The sequence below is a fragment of the Daktulosphaira vitifoliae genome, unplaced genomic scaffold (genome assembly GCF_025091365.1).
Source record: "Daktulosphaira vitifoliae isolate Bord-2020 unplaced genomic scaffold, ASM2509136v1 Scaffold_2, whole genome shotgun sequence".
Classification (NCBI taxonomy): Eukaryota; Metazoa; Arthropoda; class Insecta; order Hemiptera; family Phylloxeridae; genus Daktulosphaira; species Daktulosphaira vitifoliae.
The window spans coordinates 960,677-981,848 of NW_026099573.1; the positions used below are offsets into that span (position 1 = coordinate 960,677).

Below are 21,172 nucleotides of genomic sequence, written 5' to 3' on the forward strand. Positions count from 1 at the left end.
ACAATATAGCTTTGTGAGCAAAAAACGCAAAAAGACCTTCAAAATACCTTTAAAAACGTTAGATAGAATATTAAAAAATAAGTATGGAATAAAATATAATAAAAAAAGAAACAAAATTTATGGTATATAACAAAACTAACTCTGTCCAACTCAACATAAAGATCGACAATGAACAAATAAGCCAAGTACAACATTGCATATATCTAGGAAGCAGTATAAATATAATCTACAAAAAATAGACGAAATCCATATACTAACTATTAATAACGTCAGCCTGAAGATAACGAAGAAATCCCTGAAAAGATACACATTAAGTATAGTGTTCTTTAGATGTGAAACCTGGAAAATCAATTTAATAAAAAAACCCTCTTGGAGCCTTTGAGATAAGATACTTCAGAAAAATATTTAAGATACCATAAGCGAAAAGGGTAACGAATGAAGAAGTATTAAATAGAATAATAGAAAAACAACAACTATGGCGATGTATTCAATACAAAAGAAACAGGATGATAGGATATATTTTAAGGTATAAAAGCTTTCTAATGAAAATAATCAAAGGCCACATTGCAGGAAGAAGATCAAGGGCCAAATTCATGACACCAATAGCAAAGGACATGAAAAAAGGAACTAATAAAGACCTGAAAGAATTGTTATAATAGAGAAGCATGGAGAACTGCAACAAACAAATCTACGAATTAATAACTAAAAAAAAAGTAAACAATTCGGATTTAAGATATGGCTTGATTTTCGTTGTTTATGAAAGAGGTTCGGTTAAAGTATATTACAGTCAGCGTACTTATCGAAATATTCTATATTTTTATTTGTGATTAATGGGAAGTTTTTAGTACTTAATAAAATTACTGAAAATAGACATAGATATATTTTATTGAAATAAAAAATGTATTTTATTATGCATTAATAATGATTTGTATTATTAATGAAATATTGTTGCGTGACTAATAAGGGCGCAGGGACAAATCCACTGTGTATTACTTCGCCAAGAATCATTCTAGCTTCCAAAAAATTCTACCATATATCCGCCTATGATAATCAGATAAAGCAGAAATTAGAAGAGTAAAATCCTTCTAGATTCCCCATATTTTGCCTATGAATATACTTAAATGACATCAATTATATAGGACGCGTTTCGATATAGCTGAATACACTGAGCCCTACGATATCTTAACTTGAGATTCTACACATGGTCATTTAATTTTTGAAACAAAAACACAATATCCGCTAAGAGATTTTATATTCTCTTCCATATTACAAATACCATAAAATCTTATCTTAATCATTTTTGCCTTTTTAATGAGAGTAAAAATTTTCTTTACAAAGTGGTACAATTTACAAATGGATCAAATTTACAATGGAAGTCATTGGCTATTAGTACTTCAGTGAATAAAATGTTCACTTACAGACAACTCATTAAATTAAACTTAGTGATCGAATGTTGTAAACATACTTTAATAAGGTACTTAATATTCTTAGGCACTTTTAATACTCTATAACAAATAAATATCAGCTGAACTTTAATGATATCGATTCTACCTCCACTTGCACAATACACTGTATACTCTGCATGTGAAACAATTCCAAACTACTTGAAAATTAATGGTTCCTAGTTATAAATATTATCTATAAAATGTTTACAGTGGACATTATATTAATATATTATTCACTAATATTTAATTTTTTTATTAGTAAAACAATAGAAAAATAATAAACTATTGACCAGATTAAACTATCAGCTGGTGTGATTAATGTAGAGACCAACACTAGCAGTGGTCGCACTCACCAGTTTATTCTTATTCTACCACAATAACAGGCAGCACTGTCTGTGGCCGGCATAGAAGCATATTGATTATTTTTCAGGTCATATTTCGTACCGACCAATGAGCTGACATTTTACCCAATGCTAGTCTGTTCATATGGGTGTGAGTGTGTGTGCGCGCGTGTAGTATTACCAAAGGACAACGTCTATGTTATATCGAACGTGCGCACGTCTGCGGTCTGGGTGGGGGGAGCAGCGGGTGGCAGTGACGGTGAACACGGGCCAGCGCCGATCTCGGAGAATTTATCGCATACTCTGTCGCGCGAACGCCGATAACGCGTTTATTTATTTTATACACACACATACATAAACATTAATATATACGTCTATAATAACAACAAAATTTGAATGTTTAATATTTTTAAATTAAAAATAATTCATCATTATATACATTAAACAATTTAACGATAATTCGAGTTTTCTTGTGAATGCGTATACGTACAGTGTTAAATTACTTGTGTGTGTGTGTGAATGCGTGTGTGTGTGTATGTGATATAGACAAGACGGTCAAGACCGTGTAGTTGGTATCCTTCGTTCAGTGGCCTATTGTGCGTTAGTTGTGTGGTCTCACGGAGGTGTCTAAACGACGAAATGTTGCCAGGGTGTACGTGACGACCACTTTATCGCCGTTGGTTGAATTCAGGCGCACAAAATGCAGCCGGCAAATAGGTAAAATTTAAACAAAACAGTCAAATCGCCGTCGGTTTACGTTGTGCCAAAACGTTAACAAAAACGGTTGAAGCAGAGTTGATACGACGGAGGCAGCAGCAGATTAGAGCGGCTGCTGTTAGATGCAGGTGGCCACTTTGTTTCGGGAGTCGGCCACTCTGCTCGGAGCCGCAATGGAACCTGGCTCGTCATCAGATGGTTCATCTGCTATAAAACAGTAAGTGTGTGTGTTTTTATTGTACCTGTGCATCATATTTTCAACCTGTTCTTTATTTATCTAGTGCAATTTAAAACCTTATTTATTTGAACCCCCCCTTCAAAACGGAAGAAATCTGATTATCCATTGTGTCTCATTTTAAATATTAATGTAATTTAATTAATCTCTTGTTCATTGTAATCTTAGATCATATCTGTTAAGTGTTAATTTGCTGAATAAATTTGAAGGCCATACTAAAACATTGTTAACTTACTATTAGTGTTTACTATTTGGATTACAATTGTACATGGACTATCTTATTTATATTTTAATACATGTTCAATTAGGTGTAATTCGTATACAGAACTTCTATTAAATAGAAAATTAAAAATTTTAAATACTTTATTATAACAATTAAAAAATATTTTAATACATTTAAACTGATATATACAGTTTTTTATGAAAAAAAAACCATAAGTTTAAATGGACCTTTAATAATAAATTAGTTATACTTATTTAAGAATTTCAATTTAAAAAAAAAAAAATTGCCTAAACGAACAAAAAAAGTGGAAGTATAAGTATGTGAATGTAAATACAAAGTATGTTATTTAGAATATAGTACATTCCATAATTTCTGCTAAAGCAATAATTTAATGTGATGGTTTATAACTTTTATATTTTTTTCTTAATTTGACTAAACTAAGATCTTATACATATTGTAATTCACATTTATTAATCTATAACCATCAAAAGTATATATTTTTTATTTTAGTTTATAAAAATTTAAGCTATTATGATTTCATAATTTGTTATTTTGTTTTAACTTCTAATATCTCAATAAAATTTATTCCATACAACTTTTTTAAAGTACTTAGTCCCTTCCCGCTTTAAAATATCAGATCAAACTTTGTTTTTAGTATTTAGACATAATATTCATTAGATTTACTGAAACAAAAAAAACATTTAACTTATGTAAATTATCAATTTGAAAAAAAAATTGTACAAAATTTAGTTATAAACCAGTATGGTTATTCAAATACACTTAACTTATGTGTTTAGTTTAAAAAAGGAAAATTTTTACGATAGCAAAATAATGTTGTATATAACATATTTTTTTATTTTGCTGTAAAGCATAATAGTACAAAATATTTTGTGTCGTCAACATTAAGATCAAGGTGTGTTATTTGGCATCTAAAATTAACAATACTAAATATCTATACTTTAACATTTAGAACATATGCTACAAAAACAACTTAGTCTAATAAAACAGTATCTAAGAAACTTGTTAAGATAAACACTTGTGTTTGTCTAAAAAGTTGAAACTGAAGATGCAAGTTAAAAAATTGTAAAAATGACATCATTGAGTGATAAATCAATATGAGGCATATGGTAGGTAGGAAGAAAATAATAGTATTGTGCTAAATTTTTTGATAAAATGAATACCACTATTTTGCTTAAAGATATTAAAAATAGTGCACTTTATTAGTTTACTAGAAATCAATTATATCTTTAATAGTATATTTTTCTATTAGACTTCATGATGTTGATAAACTTAATTTTAGAAAATTAAGGGCTTAAAAAAAATTCTTTATTATGATTTGTCTTAAATTCAACTTAATTTTATTATTTTAATAACAATGTTCTTTAAGTTGTAAAAGTATTAATGTAGTTTTTAAAATATAGTATTTCAGTCTTACAATAAGTTAGGGGTACCTACAAATTTAGCACAACTTTTATTAGTAGTACAATTAATCATGTATATTTTAATAATTTTTTTTTTTTAAATTATAAGTTCACACAAGAAGTATTCTCCCTAGTTATAGATATACCTTTGACCATATTTTTTTTAATTTAAAAAGTCTGTATTAAATATTTTTTAACAAAGAGTTGAGACAAAAAGCTTATACTTATTAGTATGTTTGAAATTTAAAAGTTAAATATTTAAAACTTAATATGTAATTTATGTATAAAAATTTATGCTTATATCCTTTAGAGATGATATTGTGGACCAAAGTTAATTTAACAATCAATAAATATACAAATTCATAACTAAACTTGGCTGTATAAAATTATGTTTGATATATCTAAATAAATAAATTATATATCCCTAAAATGACTTAGCACACAAGATAAAAAAAATTAATTATATCATAAATCAAAATAAAACTAACATATTAAAAATAGGATAATATCCATTTTTTTCTAAAGATTTTGTAAATGAATAAATATATCCAAATTCTAAAATTAAAACTGTGTTTTTGTTTGTGTTTTTTTTTTGACAAATATAATATACATACAGGGTGATCAATGAATCATTAACCACTCATTTACTCATAAAATCATGAGGTCTAGAAATGTCTAGTGATAAAAGTAGCAAAACCCATTCCTCACCTATAGTAGTTACTTTAAATTATAACTTCTGAAATATTAGTCTAAAAATGTTTATCAGCCAGTTGTTTTCTTAATTAGTTTATTTCTTATTTTAGAATTATAACAAGTGTTTTATTTATCTAGCATCAATTGTAATCAGTTAGGTTAGATGTAAAGGGTTTAATTCTAAAAAGTCTTGATTGATCAAAAAGTGCTATTGCTGCCACTTTGGTTACTTCTATGATTTTAATACTGCGAGAAATTCAATAATTCATTGGATTCAAAGCTATGTGTACAAATTGAAATTTAAAAACTTAGCAAAAAACAAATTTTTTCTTTTTTTTCCTTATCTATATCCCAACTACTTGGGGTCGCTTACCCTTATCCTAAACTTCCACTTGACACAATCTGCCACATTATCTACACTTCATGAGCTGTCCTCATGGCACATTCAATAACATCCCTCCATCTTTTTTTTCCTTTACCTCTTTCTTCAAAATTAATTTCCATAACTATTTTTACAGCTTCCGATTCTTCTCCTCATAACATAACCAAACCATCTAAGTATATTTTCTCTCATCTTATCCATGATTGATGCTACACCTATACTACCTAATATTTTTATTCCTTATCCAATCTTCTCTAGTCTCTCCACTCATCCATCTAAGCATTCTCATCTTTGCTACATTCATTCTCTGCTCTACTTTCTTGTCGACTGCCCCTCACTCTGGACCATACATCATAGCTAGTCTCACTAAAGTCTTATAGATTTTACCTTTCAGCCTCATTGGAATTCTTGTTTTACATAACACACCAGACGCTTCTCTCCACTTCACCCACCCACAATTAATCCTGTGTCTTGCATCCTCGTCAATACCACCTTTCTTTTGCATAACTGAATCTAAATACCTAAAACTTTCCACCTCTCCTATCACATCCTCGCTTATTGTCACTGATCTCCTCATTTCGCCTTCTTCTTGTTCTCCTTTATCAAACTCGTACTCTATATACTCTGCCTTGCTCCTACTTATTCTTAGTCCTTCTCCTTCAAGAGCTAATCCATACCTCTAGCCTTTCATTAATTTTTACCCTGTTTTCTCCTATTAACACTATATCATCAGCGAATAACATGCACCATGGTACCTCTCCTTGTATTTCTCTAGTAATTTCATCCATCACCATAGAAAATAAGTAAAGGCTTTAAAAAACAAGTTTATAACCTGAAATAATTTAATAAAGCAATCGAAACCATTTTCCAAAATAATCATATTGTTATTCAATATTCAAATCGATAGTAAATGTTATAGTTTACAATGTTTTTTAGTTCACGTCAATTATTACTTATAGCATTTTAACTGATAATACACGTTTTGACTATTTCTTCTTGCTCGTTTAACTTATAAACTTATTTATTTATAAGTTAGATAACAGAACCGCCAGCGATCTAGTATCTATTAGTTCTTAAGTGAAGCCAATATTTTTTCTGGCTAGACAATAATTTTGTTGCATCATAGATAAATATATATATATATTTATGTAACTTATGCTTTAAGACTTAGTAGCAATGTTTAGGTTAACATTTTTTACATAAAACATTATTATTCCAAAATTTATAATAATGATCAGTGCCGTTGCTAAATTTTGTTACACTCGGAATAAATCAAGTTATATCTCATGTGCTAGGGAAAAGGGTTGGTGTTGAAAAGTGATTCTTTATAGAAGTGTTTACAGAGTAATGAAATTAAATTTTTCATTTAAAGGAGTAATGAAAATTTATCTAATATATATTGTACTAAAACAAAATCCTTACAATGCCACTGTTAGGTGACATTGTACTTTTTTGGCAAATGCTTCACTTGACCTGTTCTGCACTCGCACCAATATTTATTCATTAAAATAATAAATAAATACAACGAGGAAAAGTTATTTTATTTCTGTAAATAATACAAAATAAAATACAATTTAAATAATAATAAAGAAGTAAACTAATTAAAATGAAAATTATTTTAACCAAATCGGATCGAATAATAACGAAGTCTTTTAAAAATTTACCACTTAAAATAATTTATATATTTTTATTTCAGTTTATGTAATATAAAATGTAACAAAATTAGTACTTTTACTATAAAAGAATATAATTGAAATATAAAAATGCAGTCATAAAATAGATAATAAGTTAACATTTGTTTTACTATTTGGTAAAATAAGTCCCAAAAGTTAAGATGTAATTTCGTATTAATGTGGACATAAGCAAAATTTTAAATGTATGAAATAGAGGGCTTAGTAAATTAGACTGTGCATTTTTTAATAGTCGAGTTCATATTAGCGATTTTTAATTTGCTTTAGGCTCATTTTTAGTAATAATAATAAAACGTTTACAGAAAATAAAGGGATACATGTTTTTAATTCTTATACATTAATTATTTAATGTATCCTAATTTTTTAAGTTAATTTATTTAAATTTAAAAAAAATTAAACAGGACACACCCTAGTTTTTCTTCTAGTAAAGAAAACTATTAAATTAATAGTATTTATATTATGACTAAATCAAATTGAATTTACGAAATAAGTACACGTTTTCAATATTATTTAGAAATTATTATTTGAACTTTCGAATTAATATTATTTATGATGTGAATTTAGCATTTTTTGTTAAAATTCAATTTTATCGTAAAACTCATGTACTTTCATTATTTATTAGAGTAGTTTTGTTTACAATAGTAAACCATTATAAAATAATGGTAAATGTGACAAATTTATATGTCTTTTAATTATATGAGTATAGTTAACAGTAAATTAGCTTAAAAGTAAATTTTTTATTTACAATTTGAGTTAAATTTCACGAAAAAGTAATTGGATATATAACAAAATTTTACAAATTATAAAAGATGTGTATCTTTTTAACAAATTACGGTCGTAATATCAACTTTAACTCTTATTAGTTGTATGACTTAAAATACTTTTGTTTTGTCAACTGAAAAAATTTCAAATAAATATTTACTAGTACTTTAAATGTAATCGTATTATTCTTAAAGAATTTGATTGTATAATAATTTTTAATGAAATAAGTTAATTTCAGAAATAGTCGCAAATCAAAACATTTCGGTAGGCTAGCACATAACACTACATCAATTTTGTCATTTTCCAAGGAAATTAATTAATTAAAACTTAGTTTTTTAAGTAAAAATGTTTGATTTTTTTTTTTTTTTTNNTTTTTTTTTTTTTTTTTTTTTTTTTACTGTTTGCAACTCATTTATGCATTTTACTATTAAAGGTACTAACTGACGACAAGTTTTAGAAAAGGGGTTCATACCCCTTATGTAATCGATGTCCCCGTAATTGTATTATTAATCTCTGATCAGATTATACATAGTTAAGGAAGTTCCTTATTGAAGATGGTTTAGCAAAAATAAATATTTATTGCTGCTTGGCGTGAAAAATCTTTGTTCAAAAAAATGAAGTACACATCGAGTTAAGGGTGTATTTTTTTCCAAATTTAGAGTTATAAAAAATTTCCCATTTTTACGCAAATTGCGATATATATACAAAAAATATTTATATATTATATAGTTATTTCTCAGAAAAAAATTGTGTTAATATTCATAATTAATAATATATTTGATACATTATGATACTTTTGTACCTATAAGTTACACTTAAAACTTAACTAAAGTTTTCAATAAGTTAACAATGTTATCGTATAGTTTATTCAAAAAACGTGCCAAGAGTTTATAAGTAGTTTCTCCGCCATTGTGCTGTAAAAAAAAGTTGTTTAAACTTTAATTTGTTAACTAAATGTATTTTTATGTTTATACTTTTAAGAAAATACTACAAACATGGAATGAAGAGATGCCATTGAATTTTTTTATTATTAATAATGATACGTATTTAATACTTTTAAGTCAGTTTTTAATTATTGAACTTTTATTAGAAAGTCAAAAATTATTAAGTGTTGTTGCTGAAAAAAATGACTATTTAAGTGCTGTTACATATATTTCGCTCTCTAAATGAGTTTTTAATATCTATATTTTATATCTATTGATAATAAACTAATTTTAAACAGCTTCTTCAATTGTCAAATAAATTTAATATTTTATTACTATTAAATAAGAGTACATGAACATTACTATGTTATAATTTGATAACAGTTTGGTAAACATTTTTTTTATAATTGCAATAAAATTAAATGACTCCTATCTTTATTTCTTCATAAACTCCGATTGTGATACAACCCCTATAGTGTGAATCCTGACCAGGTTGCCCGTTGTTGGCTGGAATCATAAATCAATACACCCAACCGTACTCCGCACCATCACTACTGCCGTCACACACCCAGTTTGTTAATCTCCCTCTTTCTTATCTCCTGCGCCGCTGCTGTTCTCGTATTCTATGTTTGTTAAGCTCAAAAATATGAACCTGAATAACAAATGGCTGTTGCTATTGCTATGCATTTATTAGAATTAAGAGTTAATTTTTTTAATAAAACAATTGACTAGAAAAATATTTGTGGCAAATATAACAAAAAATAGGTGATTTATAATTAAAAAAAAATTAAATAACCTACCTAAAACTGACATTATATTAAAATATTTCTTATTTTGAAATAAATTCATGCATTAAATTTTATATTAACCGAGTAAATCGTTAAATAGAACTAAATTTCAATTTTTTTTTTAATTTCAAAAATCAATGATTGTTAAATATATTAATATTATTCAACAACGTTTAATGTGGAAGAAAACTCAGGGAACTCTATTCACAATATTATTTTAAGTGTTCAACGTATCTATGGACGGAGGTAAGTCTATGAGTTATGGTACCCTCTCTTTAGAAATAGCAATATGAAGTATAATAAAAAGGTAACCCTCCTATTTAATTTTAAAAACATGATATCATAATTATGTCTCAGGCAACACGTAAAAAAATAGAAAAAAAATACAGGTTTTTCTTATAAACAATTTTAATATTGAAAAAGAATACACTAGTAGGATGTATCAGTAAAGTTTAGGTATTTTTTAAATTAGTATAAGTAAATATTTGACAGTGATTAGAATCACTGTCGTAGATTGATACGACGTGTATTTAAAACATAAAAAAACTTAACATATTCACCCCAAAATTTACATGGCTTTTGACTTTAGTGGTTGATTGCTTAAAGAGGATAAGGTTTTTTTTTAACCATATACGAGATTAATACTTGTATTACATTAAATAAGCTTTTTAAATAATTTATAACGGTGTAAACATTCCTTTATTATGCAAAATATTACAAATCATATAACTTGTGGTAAGAATTATATGATTTCTTGAATCTTCTAATTACTCCAATAATTTTCTTTATTACTGGAACCGAGTGGAATTTTTCAAAATTGTGGTGATGATAGTTTCAAATATATACCTTTTGTGATTTTATAATATATCGTTGAGCAAAATCAGTCTTGTAAGAGACAAAGTAATGGTGAATACGGATACAAAAAAAAAAAAAAAAAAAAACGGCAAAGTAAAACCAATAACTTCTCTACTACGCATCCTAGCTAATAGAGTTTTTTTAACAAACTTATGATTTATCCTATAATTATTTTCAATTATGATAACGACAAACAAATGAATACTGTTAACACTTTATCAAAAAATATTTTGTTACAAGTTACTATAACTGATTACCAGATATAATAAACTATTTTTTTGTGTCTATTTAACGCTTAAAAATATATTTTATTATAAAGGTTAATGTTTTGTACAACAACTGCCATCAATGTTCGTACTATTACACAAAGCCAATTTTTTTTTTTTTATCACAGTAGTTTTTACAAAAAAATTTAGCGATCCAGTGGAGTTTTCAAATAAATTTTTAAGGGGACAGTCTTAAAATACTTAGTGATAGGAGGAATGAGTTCCCTTGAGTTCTCCTTACTTTAAACCTTATCATGGACATGTTTTTGAAACTAAATCCACCTACGGTTCCATATGCTAAGAGAGATAAGTTATTAATTAGAATCGCCATTTCTCTCACCGATGATGTTTACTAACCTACTGTTTCGAAATATAAATTGTTAATGAATCTCTTAGGAGGGTCCCAATAATCCTTAATAGGTATAAAATAACACAAACACAACTAGAGTAAAATTTATGAAGATGTTAATTTTATTTCTCCCCATCCTAAAAAGTACTTATACAAGATAATATATACTATTTTCTAAATGTTTTATGCGTCTAAGCGTCCTCAGACGCTCGTTATTGTTTCCCTGTGTAATTGCGCCCATTTTTATATATGTCCTATATATGAACTTACAAAATTCAGTGTTTGTATTTTATTTATTTTTGTATACTGTTTGCTATTTATTGTTGTATATAAAGATATATTTGATATCCTTTTTTGTAATGGTATATTTAGAAAAAAATACATTCTTCTATGCCCCTTCATTAATAATGCTATATTGATAAAAATAATTTTTTAACTATATATATGTTTTTTGCTTATAATCTGAGTAAAAAAAAGTCACCAAAAGTTTTAACAATATATATATTGAAATTTTTTCAGCCTACCTCTTCTTAAATATAGGTCTTTTTTTGTAAATATAGGTACAAAAGTTGTTTATATGGGATGAACATAATTATAAATAATTTATAGCAGATAAATGGAGATTGACAAATACATGTGTAATTAATAAAAGCAAAAAAAAAATTATTATTTTAAGATATGTCAAGTTGCTATTTTTAAAAGAATCAATATATAATTACCTTTACTGTTTCTTTTACATCTCTAGTTTTAACCAAACCAACAAAATTTAACCTTAGCATGACTTAGTAGCAGGGAATGATTTTTATTCTTGGAAAGTATACTGTATATTATATAAAAAAATGTCATAGTATAGAATTAGATTTTGCAACCTTTGACATTATATTGACGAACCTTACTTCTTAACCATTCCACATTTATGATTAATATCCCAATACACTTCCATATAAGTTTATTGTATGTGGTTAAGGATACACAGTACCATGTCAAGTACAATCTAAATCGACAATTAATAATATTTAGACTTTGTATAAATTGTTAAAAACTATGTTGTGTAGGTGTAACGTTTAAAATTAAAAATAAAAATTTTATTTTTATTTCATATAATTCTAATTTTTTTGTGTTAGTTTGAATTCTTATTGACTATTTTTGTTTAGTAGGCCCAATAGTTACAACAATTGTGATATTAACATTGGTCAACAATCCCAAAATCAACAAACATCTGTTAAACAAGAATCAACCTGTGCTGATGACGGTTATGAAACCAGTGGTGGAGGTAATGATGCTGAACAGGCAGCAGCTAAACATTCTGCTGCAGTAGCAGTTGCAGCACAACAGCATCATAATAATATGATGAATCAAATACCACAGATGCATCATCATCATCAACAGCATATGAATACTCATATGCATCCACATCACCATAGCCATGATCATCACCACCATCAAATGAATAATATACAACCACATCAAATTAAATATGAAATGCCTGATGATCCATATAGTTTTGTTGATGAAGAAATGCAACATCATGGACAGCAACAAAATATACAATATACTGATGAAATAATGTTACAACATATGCCAAAGAAACGGGGAAGAAAGAAAAAATTCAAGCCAGACGATCAGATGGGGTTAGACTACTTATTTATTTTTTATACATTTAAAATGATTCTGAATATTAAAAATTTATTATTTGTATACTTTGTCAACATATATAATAAACTGATTTAAATTAAATTAAATACTTGTTTGTAGTTTACAATGCTTAAACCCTGATCAAGCTTTTGGAATTATGCAACATATGATGCCAAAAGACAAGTCTTTAACAAACCCTTCTAAAGTTTATAAAGAAAGAAAGAAACATGACCGCTTTAATGGAATGCCAGAAGAAGAAGTCTCTAAACGAACGTTACCTGATCATTTAACTAATAATTTGGATATTGTAATAGTAAGTATATTCACTTAAATATGTATTCATTTTAAATTTTCTGTCCAAAAATCTTGGTTATTTAACTCTTACGCGTCATAATAACTTTCCATGAATGAAGTCTACTTGTTAAATTCACAATTTTAGTGAAATTATATATATTTTTTTATAAAAGTATTTACAAAAACAAAACGAAAATTATAAACTTAATATTTTATTTCAAATTTTTATTTTTCAGTTTTTAAATTTTTTTTTTGTTAAATTAATATTTATCAACATACAACATAATATACAAAAATCTAATAATATACATAATATGTAGTAAATATATTATATGATTTTTACTGTTCAATTCTTATAGTAGCTGGTGATTTCAAATTGCCTAGTTATATATACTGGATTAATTCAAGTGATCACACCTATATTTTTGGTGTTAATTCTAATAAAACTAATTTATTTGATGAATCTATAGCAATTTTATATATCTTGTGGCACAATTAAAAATATATATATATATGTTTATTAGTTTAATATTTGACTGAATTGTATAGAAATTAAAAATGTATACACAATTATTATCACTCATATGTGTGATAATACATATATTATACTTCTTCTTCCTCGCCTTAATCCCAACTACTTGGGGTTGGCCACCCTTATCCTAAACTTCCACTTCACACGATCTCCCACATCCTCTACACTCTTTACCAATATACTATTTCTTAAATAAAATACTTAAATTTCAATTACCTCTGTAAATTGGGTATAGTTGCCCTTATTTTTTAATGAACATATACTTTTTTATAATTCATACAATTAGATTTAGAACAGTTGATTATTATTTCTTATGTTTACCATCATTAATATATATTGTTGAATCCTTCTCAAAAATATTATATTAATGATCAACAAAAATTATTAGTTGAGGGTTTGTAAAACTCCTACGTTGTGAATCAGCTCTTGATTAATTTCGGGCTGATTCACAACGTGGTGGTGTGAGTTTTAGAGACGGCGTGAGCCGCCCTGAAGTAATACCTAATGGTAGTTCCAGGGCGGCCTACAACTAAGCCGGTCATAGAAAAAAAAAAAAGGGTTTGTAAAACTCATGTTAGTATTTTTGATATTTTGATTGAATTATTAATTATTTATCAACTTTAATTTAGATTGGTATCAACCCTGGTTTATTTGCTGCATATAAGGGTCATCATTATGCAGGTCCTGGAAATCATTTTTGTAAGTTCTTTATTATTAAATAACACGTATAATTTGTATATAATATAATTTTGTATGTAGGGAAATGTCTGTATTTGTCTGGTCTAACACCAGAACCTATGACTGCTGATGATGACTACAAACTTCTGCAAAATGGTATTGGTTTTACTAATATGGTAGAACGTGCTACTAAAGGCAGTGCTGATCTCACTCGAAAAGAAATTAAAGAAGGTAAATTTTCTAAGAGAATCGAAAATCTGAGCATAATATACTAGACTTACTATTTATTTTAGGAAGTCAAATTCTCCTTGAAAAATTACAGCGGTTTAAACCAAAAATTGCTGTCTTTAATGGAAAGCTTATTTTTGAAGTATTTTCTGGGAAAAAAGATTTTACATTTGGTCGTCAACCAGAACTAGTAGATGGGACGAATACGGTAAATCAACAACATTTAGTTGGTTAAAATAACATAACTATTTTATATAACTATATATTTGAATTATATTTTATTTCAAACAAAAATATATGTAAGAGGTTTATGTTTTAAACAGTTTTATACTTTTATTTAACAAAATTGGGAGAGATTCTTGCTGTAAAAAAAAACTTTAATATTTATTAATATCTTACGACTTAAATTTTTTTTTTTTTTTTGTAAGTTTATTATCACATATGTTTTTAGTGTTTGATGTGATTATTGATAAATCACCAAATTTCATGAAATTTCTATCATTTTTTTAATATTTGTCAAAAATTTCATACTAAATGTAAAAATCCTATGAATGTATTAAAACCCTCATGGATTGTAGTATTTCTTGAAATGTCAATAAACATATCCATTACCATGTCAAGCAATGTAATAATTCTGTTTTATCAATTGTCAAACTAATATATTTTCTTTATAATTATAGTACATGTGGGTAATGCCCTCATCAAGTGCTCGATGTGCTCAACTACCAAGAGCTGCTGACAAAGTACCATTTTATGCTGCTCTCAAGAAGTTTCGAGATTACTTAAATGGTTTAGTATCTGAAATAGATGATAGTGAAGTAGTATTTTCTTTTACAAAACTGAAAAATTATTATGAACCAGAAATAAAAGATGAACCAAAAGATGAAGTTCCATCTGTATATTTTAACAATTACAATACTTTAGTAGATAGTCAAGATACATTAGAAAATATGTCTGATATTAAAGAAGAACCACTTGTAGTGCAAAAAAAGAAGAGAGGTCGACCTAAAAAAATCAAGAACAAAGATGGATTGCCTGAAGAAGTAAAAGTTAAACGACCAAAACCTCAAATAATTGAAGATAGAGAAGGCGTACCTAAAAAGAAAAGGGGTAGACCCAAAAAAATTAAACCTGATTCAAATCAGTTACTGCCAACTAATAATATTGCTCCGCCTGTATTACCTTGTGAACATAGTAATCCATCAACACAATTATCAAATTGTTTCTCTCCTCCTATACAATCTCCAATGAATTTATCTCAGTTGTATGGGGGAAATAATGTAATTAACAATATTTATAACAATCAAAGCTCTTCACACTCACCTGTATCTAATGGAGGTAGTGTAAATAACAATACCACATATCATCGTTCTCCAATACAATCACAACAACATAGATATTCACAATCTCCACAAGCCCCTTCATTTACACATTCTGATTTATCATCAGAAATCAGTGCAGCTATTTCTTCAGAACATAATTTAGGGTCACGATCTCCAGCTTCACCTAATCTAGGACCACCAGATTTTGAACCACCTACTAGTTTACTAGCAGAGGATAATAGTCCTCATAGTAGTCAACATAGTAGTATTGTTACAAAAGAAGAAATTATCAATAGTTCTATTGATCAACATTCTAGACCTCAACAAATGGATTGCCATTTTGCAAACCCTGTTCAACAAAAAACAAACCAAAAACTAGAAATGCATCACTATCCCTCTTCCCATGGGTATGAAGAATACTCAACAACTGTTGATTCTGTTACAGGATCACCAGCTTACCCACCAGTGGAATCTCCATATCCTCAAACTTCTTCTGGTTATTCACAACAACTTCAACAAAAGTTAACTAATAACCAAGATTTAACTGCTAAAAGTTTATCTGGTTTAGAATCTTTAGTTGAACAAATTCCTAGCATGAATGATAATGATGTTCAGCATGGTGTTCATCTACATCATCATCATCATCAATATATAGATGAAACTAATACAGGTTATATGACAAATGATTATTCATGTTCACCAACTATGAATTATTCGTATTCATCTCCAACTCCTTGTGCACCACAACAAAATATGAACAATTTTTCTGTTAGCTCATTAACTAATGGAAATAACCACCATCAGCATTCGCCCATGTCTCAATCATCAACGTTTTCAGTTTCTAATCTTGCATCTTCAAATTACCCACCCCCATCTCCAATGCATTATAACCATCATCACTCTAATGGTGTTATGATGGATATGGATCGCTTACAACAACATCAATATCAACCACAGTATAACCAATATCCTAGTTCAATGCAGTATAATGGAGGTTTAGGACCCCCAAACAATGTATCCGGAGGGTATTCCAATTCTCATAACATACATATGCCCACACCCAATTTCCCATATCCACCACAGACAGCTATGACATATGGCAATGGTAATAATACAAATAATATTTCATCTTATAATCAATCTAATGGTGGATATTTATCTCAACGTATGGATATAGGTTATGGTGGTAACTATTAATTGTGGGGAAATGTTTAACAAGACTGCAATATTTTTTTTTTTTTATCCATTGCATGGGAAAATCTTTGATCTATATTATGTATATATTAAATTATATTTTATTCAGGCACTGAATCATTGATTGATTTAAAACTATACAAACTAGTTTCGATTTTTTCACTCCTAGTGTTGCTCTTGTTCACTTCTGTAATTTGATTTCATGGTAATAACTATGATTGTGTATATATTTTCATTATTTTTATTTTGTTTTTTTTTATTATTATTACTGCTAAAACTCAGTGTAATAAACCAAGTTACCATTGACTATCTGAATTATATTATTTATCAAAATTGGCACCAAATTAATAATTTGTCTTTTATAAAATCTTTACCTCTAAATAACCCGCTATTTATATGACCGTAAATATTACCTTATTTGTAAAATTACATAATTTCTCAATTAACTATACTTTACTCGAATTTCGATAATTGTTGTCTTTTTGCTCAACCATTATAATTGTTATGTTGAAAAAGTAATTCAATATACTTTCATGTTACCAATATTTACCCCTATTTTTTTGTAAATGCTTTTTTTTTATTAATGGTTAATGGGTTCCTACATTGGGTTGATAAATATTTTTGAAAAGAGAACTTATTGTGAATGTGTTACATTTTCTGGGCATGTGCAATTTAATCAGTTACCTTAGTTCATTATATTAAATAACTATGGACCATTAAATTTATAATTTGTAATAGTTATATGTTATTTTTATGGCATATGATATCAATGAATTCAGAACTGAAATTGGGGAATAAAAATGTTTTCTAAAGGCACCTTGATTATTTTTAATTTATAAAATTTATAAACTTCTTAACAGATTTATTTTCTATGAATTTTGTTGTATTCAATTTTAAAGTTCATAGTACCTCAAACTAGATTAATTAAAAAAAATGGCTATTATAAATTTACAATTCTTCCTTTCAACAATAAACATAACATGTGTTAGAAAATTTATAATTTTAAACTAAGAAATTTTTCATTTATATGTTTGTAAAATACTTGAAATTGTTAACAATCACACAAAAATTCTCAACCCATTGCATATCTTATTACTTTTCTCATTTATTAATTATTTATTTTTTCTGATTTTATTAAAATTTGCTTTAAATATCTTGTAAAATCTATTTAATATGTATATTAAACATATAAAAACAAAGTGAAGACGTTGATGATTTTGAATTATAATACCAAAACTTAAAATCACTTGATAAAATAATTTTTTCTTTTTTATTGTAACAAAAGTAATAGAATGTTAAATATAATAATTAAAACTTATTGTTTAAATTACTGTAAAATTTAATGAATATAAACATAAACTAATTTAAATATAGCCAGTTTAAGTTTATTAGAGGATTTTTGTTATTATTACACATCTTACAAAAAAGAAAGAGAATTAGTAATTTAAAAGCATACACTTGATCATTTATTTGTGTCTATTCACCTTATTCAGTTTATTGATTCTATTGCAATACCTATAAAAGGCAATCCAAGATGTAATAAAAATTCATGTTACTGTATTTATTTTAAATTAAAAATTAGAATTTTTTTTTTTTTTAATTGATTCTAGTTACTTTTTAATTTTAATTATGAAATTTAGTATTTTCAACACTAAACATTTTTTTTCTTATACTTATATGGTGGTTATACAATAATTTAGTTGAAGATCATAAAACACAATTATTTTTTTAAACTAGAACAATACGTGCCAAAATATATTGTATTAACGTAAAACTATAATGTAGTTTGGCTCAAATTTGTTCCTTGTTTTTTTTTTTTTTTTTTGTGTGTGTGCATGTGTAATTTGTTTTCATGTATAGTTTTAATATATTTTTTCTTGTTATCGTTTTTATTAATCAATAATGCTAATGGATAAAATCATACTTTTTTGTGAAAATTGTTAATGTTAATGAAAATGTTTCATTAGTTTTATTGTTGACATAACTTTTTTAATTCAAATTTTGTTAGTTTATATCTTTTTATACAGTATACGATTTATCTATCATGTTTAATTGTATAGATAAATAATTTTTTTTGTTATTTATGCTGTAATAAAAACTGGTAACTATGGCAATAACTTAAGTGACTCAAATATTGCTATAGATTTTTTTTTTTTAGATATTCCCACTGGTTTTATTTTATTCAATAAGTATACGTAAAGATATAGACTGATTGAACAACAAAATTTTGTTCTTTTAGGCTGTCTCAATAATTTAAATGTGAAATCATAAGTCATTATGAATTCATAATCGTTTTAATTGATCTAAAATTGTGATATGATTAAGTTTTAACAGACTTGTATTTAGTAGAAACTAAAGACTAATATTGTATAAACTAAGATCAACAAAAACATATTGCATATTAATTAAAAATTTTATTAAGATAGTTATAAAGATAAATGTATTAATTTCCTTTGAAAAATGTTTTACGTTTTTACTGAGTACAATACCAAGTGACTAGAGTAGTATAACATTAAAAATGTATAAATTTAAATTATTTGGATATTGTCTATGCAAATCTTTGTTTTTTTTTTTTTTTTTGTAGTTCAATAAATAATAATTTTTGATAATATTAAAAAACTCAAAATTAATTTGTATTAAATAAATTAAAATTAAGGGAGAAATAAATGTATATTACAGTTACAATTTATTATTTATATAAAATTTGTTATTTAGTTACTTTCTTTGTTTTATGGAACTCTAATTTTTTTTTAATCAAATGTACATTGTATGTAATATACAAACAATACAAGGTGCATTTTGAATTTTATTTCAGTTTTGAAATGTATCTTAGTATTAATGTGAATATTTTTGGATAAATTGTACTGTTAATTAGTTAATACAACTATAAGGACAATGTACGTCTTAGTTCTATTTATGTGAAATTATATTTATACATATTACAATTGTCGTTTAACTTAATTATTTTTTGTGGATTTCAATTGGTAAAAAATATATATATATATATATATAAATTATGTAATTATAGTAATTTTCAATAAAGCGTCACATTCAGAATATTTATAAAAAAAAACTGTAAATATCTGTAAAAAAATTTTTTTTTATTAAATAATAAAAAAAAACATTGTATTTATATTTAATGTGGGTTAAAATTATTGTTTTTAAGTAAATTATTATTATTCAATTATTGTTTACTCAAAAATATGAAAACTGGCGTAGAGATTTCCTAGAACAAAAAAAATAACTACATGATGAGCATACTATTTTTTAGCTGCTATGCGAAGCATTAATTTTATCATGGCATGTTTATTTTTATTATTATTTTTTCGAGTGTGTCTGCAACTACTTTTTCTCAGTCCTAACTAGACCTATTTTTTCATAAATACCTTAGGTATTTTTTTTTTTGGAAATTTGACCCCTAACCAGCTCTCGGAGAGGAATTAAAAATTGCTATTTTTGCATAAAAAGTTAATCTTTTCAACTAAAGTTTTGAAAATGTTCCGAAGTACTCCGAGTATTAAACATATATTACATTAAAGCTTATGTTTCATTCTATGAGATAATAAAACAACATTTTTTCCGATTTTCTATTTAAAAAAAATTATTAATTTTACTTACAATTTTACACTGTCAGATATCTATACTTGTCCAAACTATGTCACATCCATACTGTGCTGCAATCTCACTGTACTATCGTTTTTTCTTCTAAATTTCTAAAATCAAGGTTTTTTTATATTTGGTTTGACTCGACCCATCTCGTATAAATTCAATTAAATTAAAATGGGTTCACTGATATCAGAGAATTTCTATGTACAAACATAAATGTTTTATACTTTATGACATATTTACATATACTATATTCTCATATACTTGTCTCAACTATGCCATGTTGCCACTAAGCTACCGTTTTTTCGTTTGAAAAACATATTCTAATATTTTCCCAGAACAAGGCCGTAGTTATTCCACTAAAAACCATAAGTGGAAGTTCCAGTTTAAGTTTCCTCTTTAAAATACATTATAGTGTATAAAACCGTTGTAATCATTGTTACAAATTCGAAAAAAAGAATATTTTTACAAAAATCGTATTAGCTTCGATGCGAAACTGAGAAGGTGTTAGTTTTACCATGTTTTTAGCTTCGATGCGAAGCTGAGAAGGTATTGGTTTTACTAAGATGTGTTTTTTTTTTTTTTTTTTTTT

The 21,172-nt window shown here is 26.5% G+C and overlaps 1 protein-coding gene across 2 annotated transcripts; it reads left to right on the forward strand.

Moving 5' to 3' along the window:
• The first annotated feature begins 2,001 nt into the window (after positions 1-2,001).
• LOC126899294 (caprin homolog) lies at positions 2,002-19,993 on the forward strand. 2 transcript variants are annotated; one of them, XM_050674051.1, is made up of 7 exons: positions 2,002-2,720; positions 12,249-12,722; positions 12,847-13,039; positions 14,182-14,251; positions 14,312-14,461; positions 14,524-14,666; positions 15,139-19,993. In XM_050674051.1, the coding sequence occupies exons 1-7, from the start codon at positions 2,626-2,628 to the stop codon at positions 16,975-16,977; spliced, it is 2,964 nt and encodes a 987-aa protein (XP_050530008.1). In that variant the 5' UTR covers positions 2,002-2,625; the 3' UTR covers positions 16,978-19,993. The 2 variants fall into 2 exon arrangements, with proteins under 2 accessions (XP_050530008.1, XP_050530007.1); XM_050674050.1 differs by having other exon boundaries at positions 2,003-2,720; positions 12,246-12,722; positions 15,139-19,991.
• Positions 19,994-21,172: the final 1,179 nt, after the last annotated feature.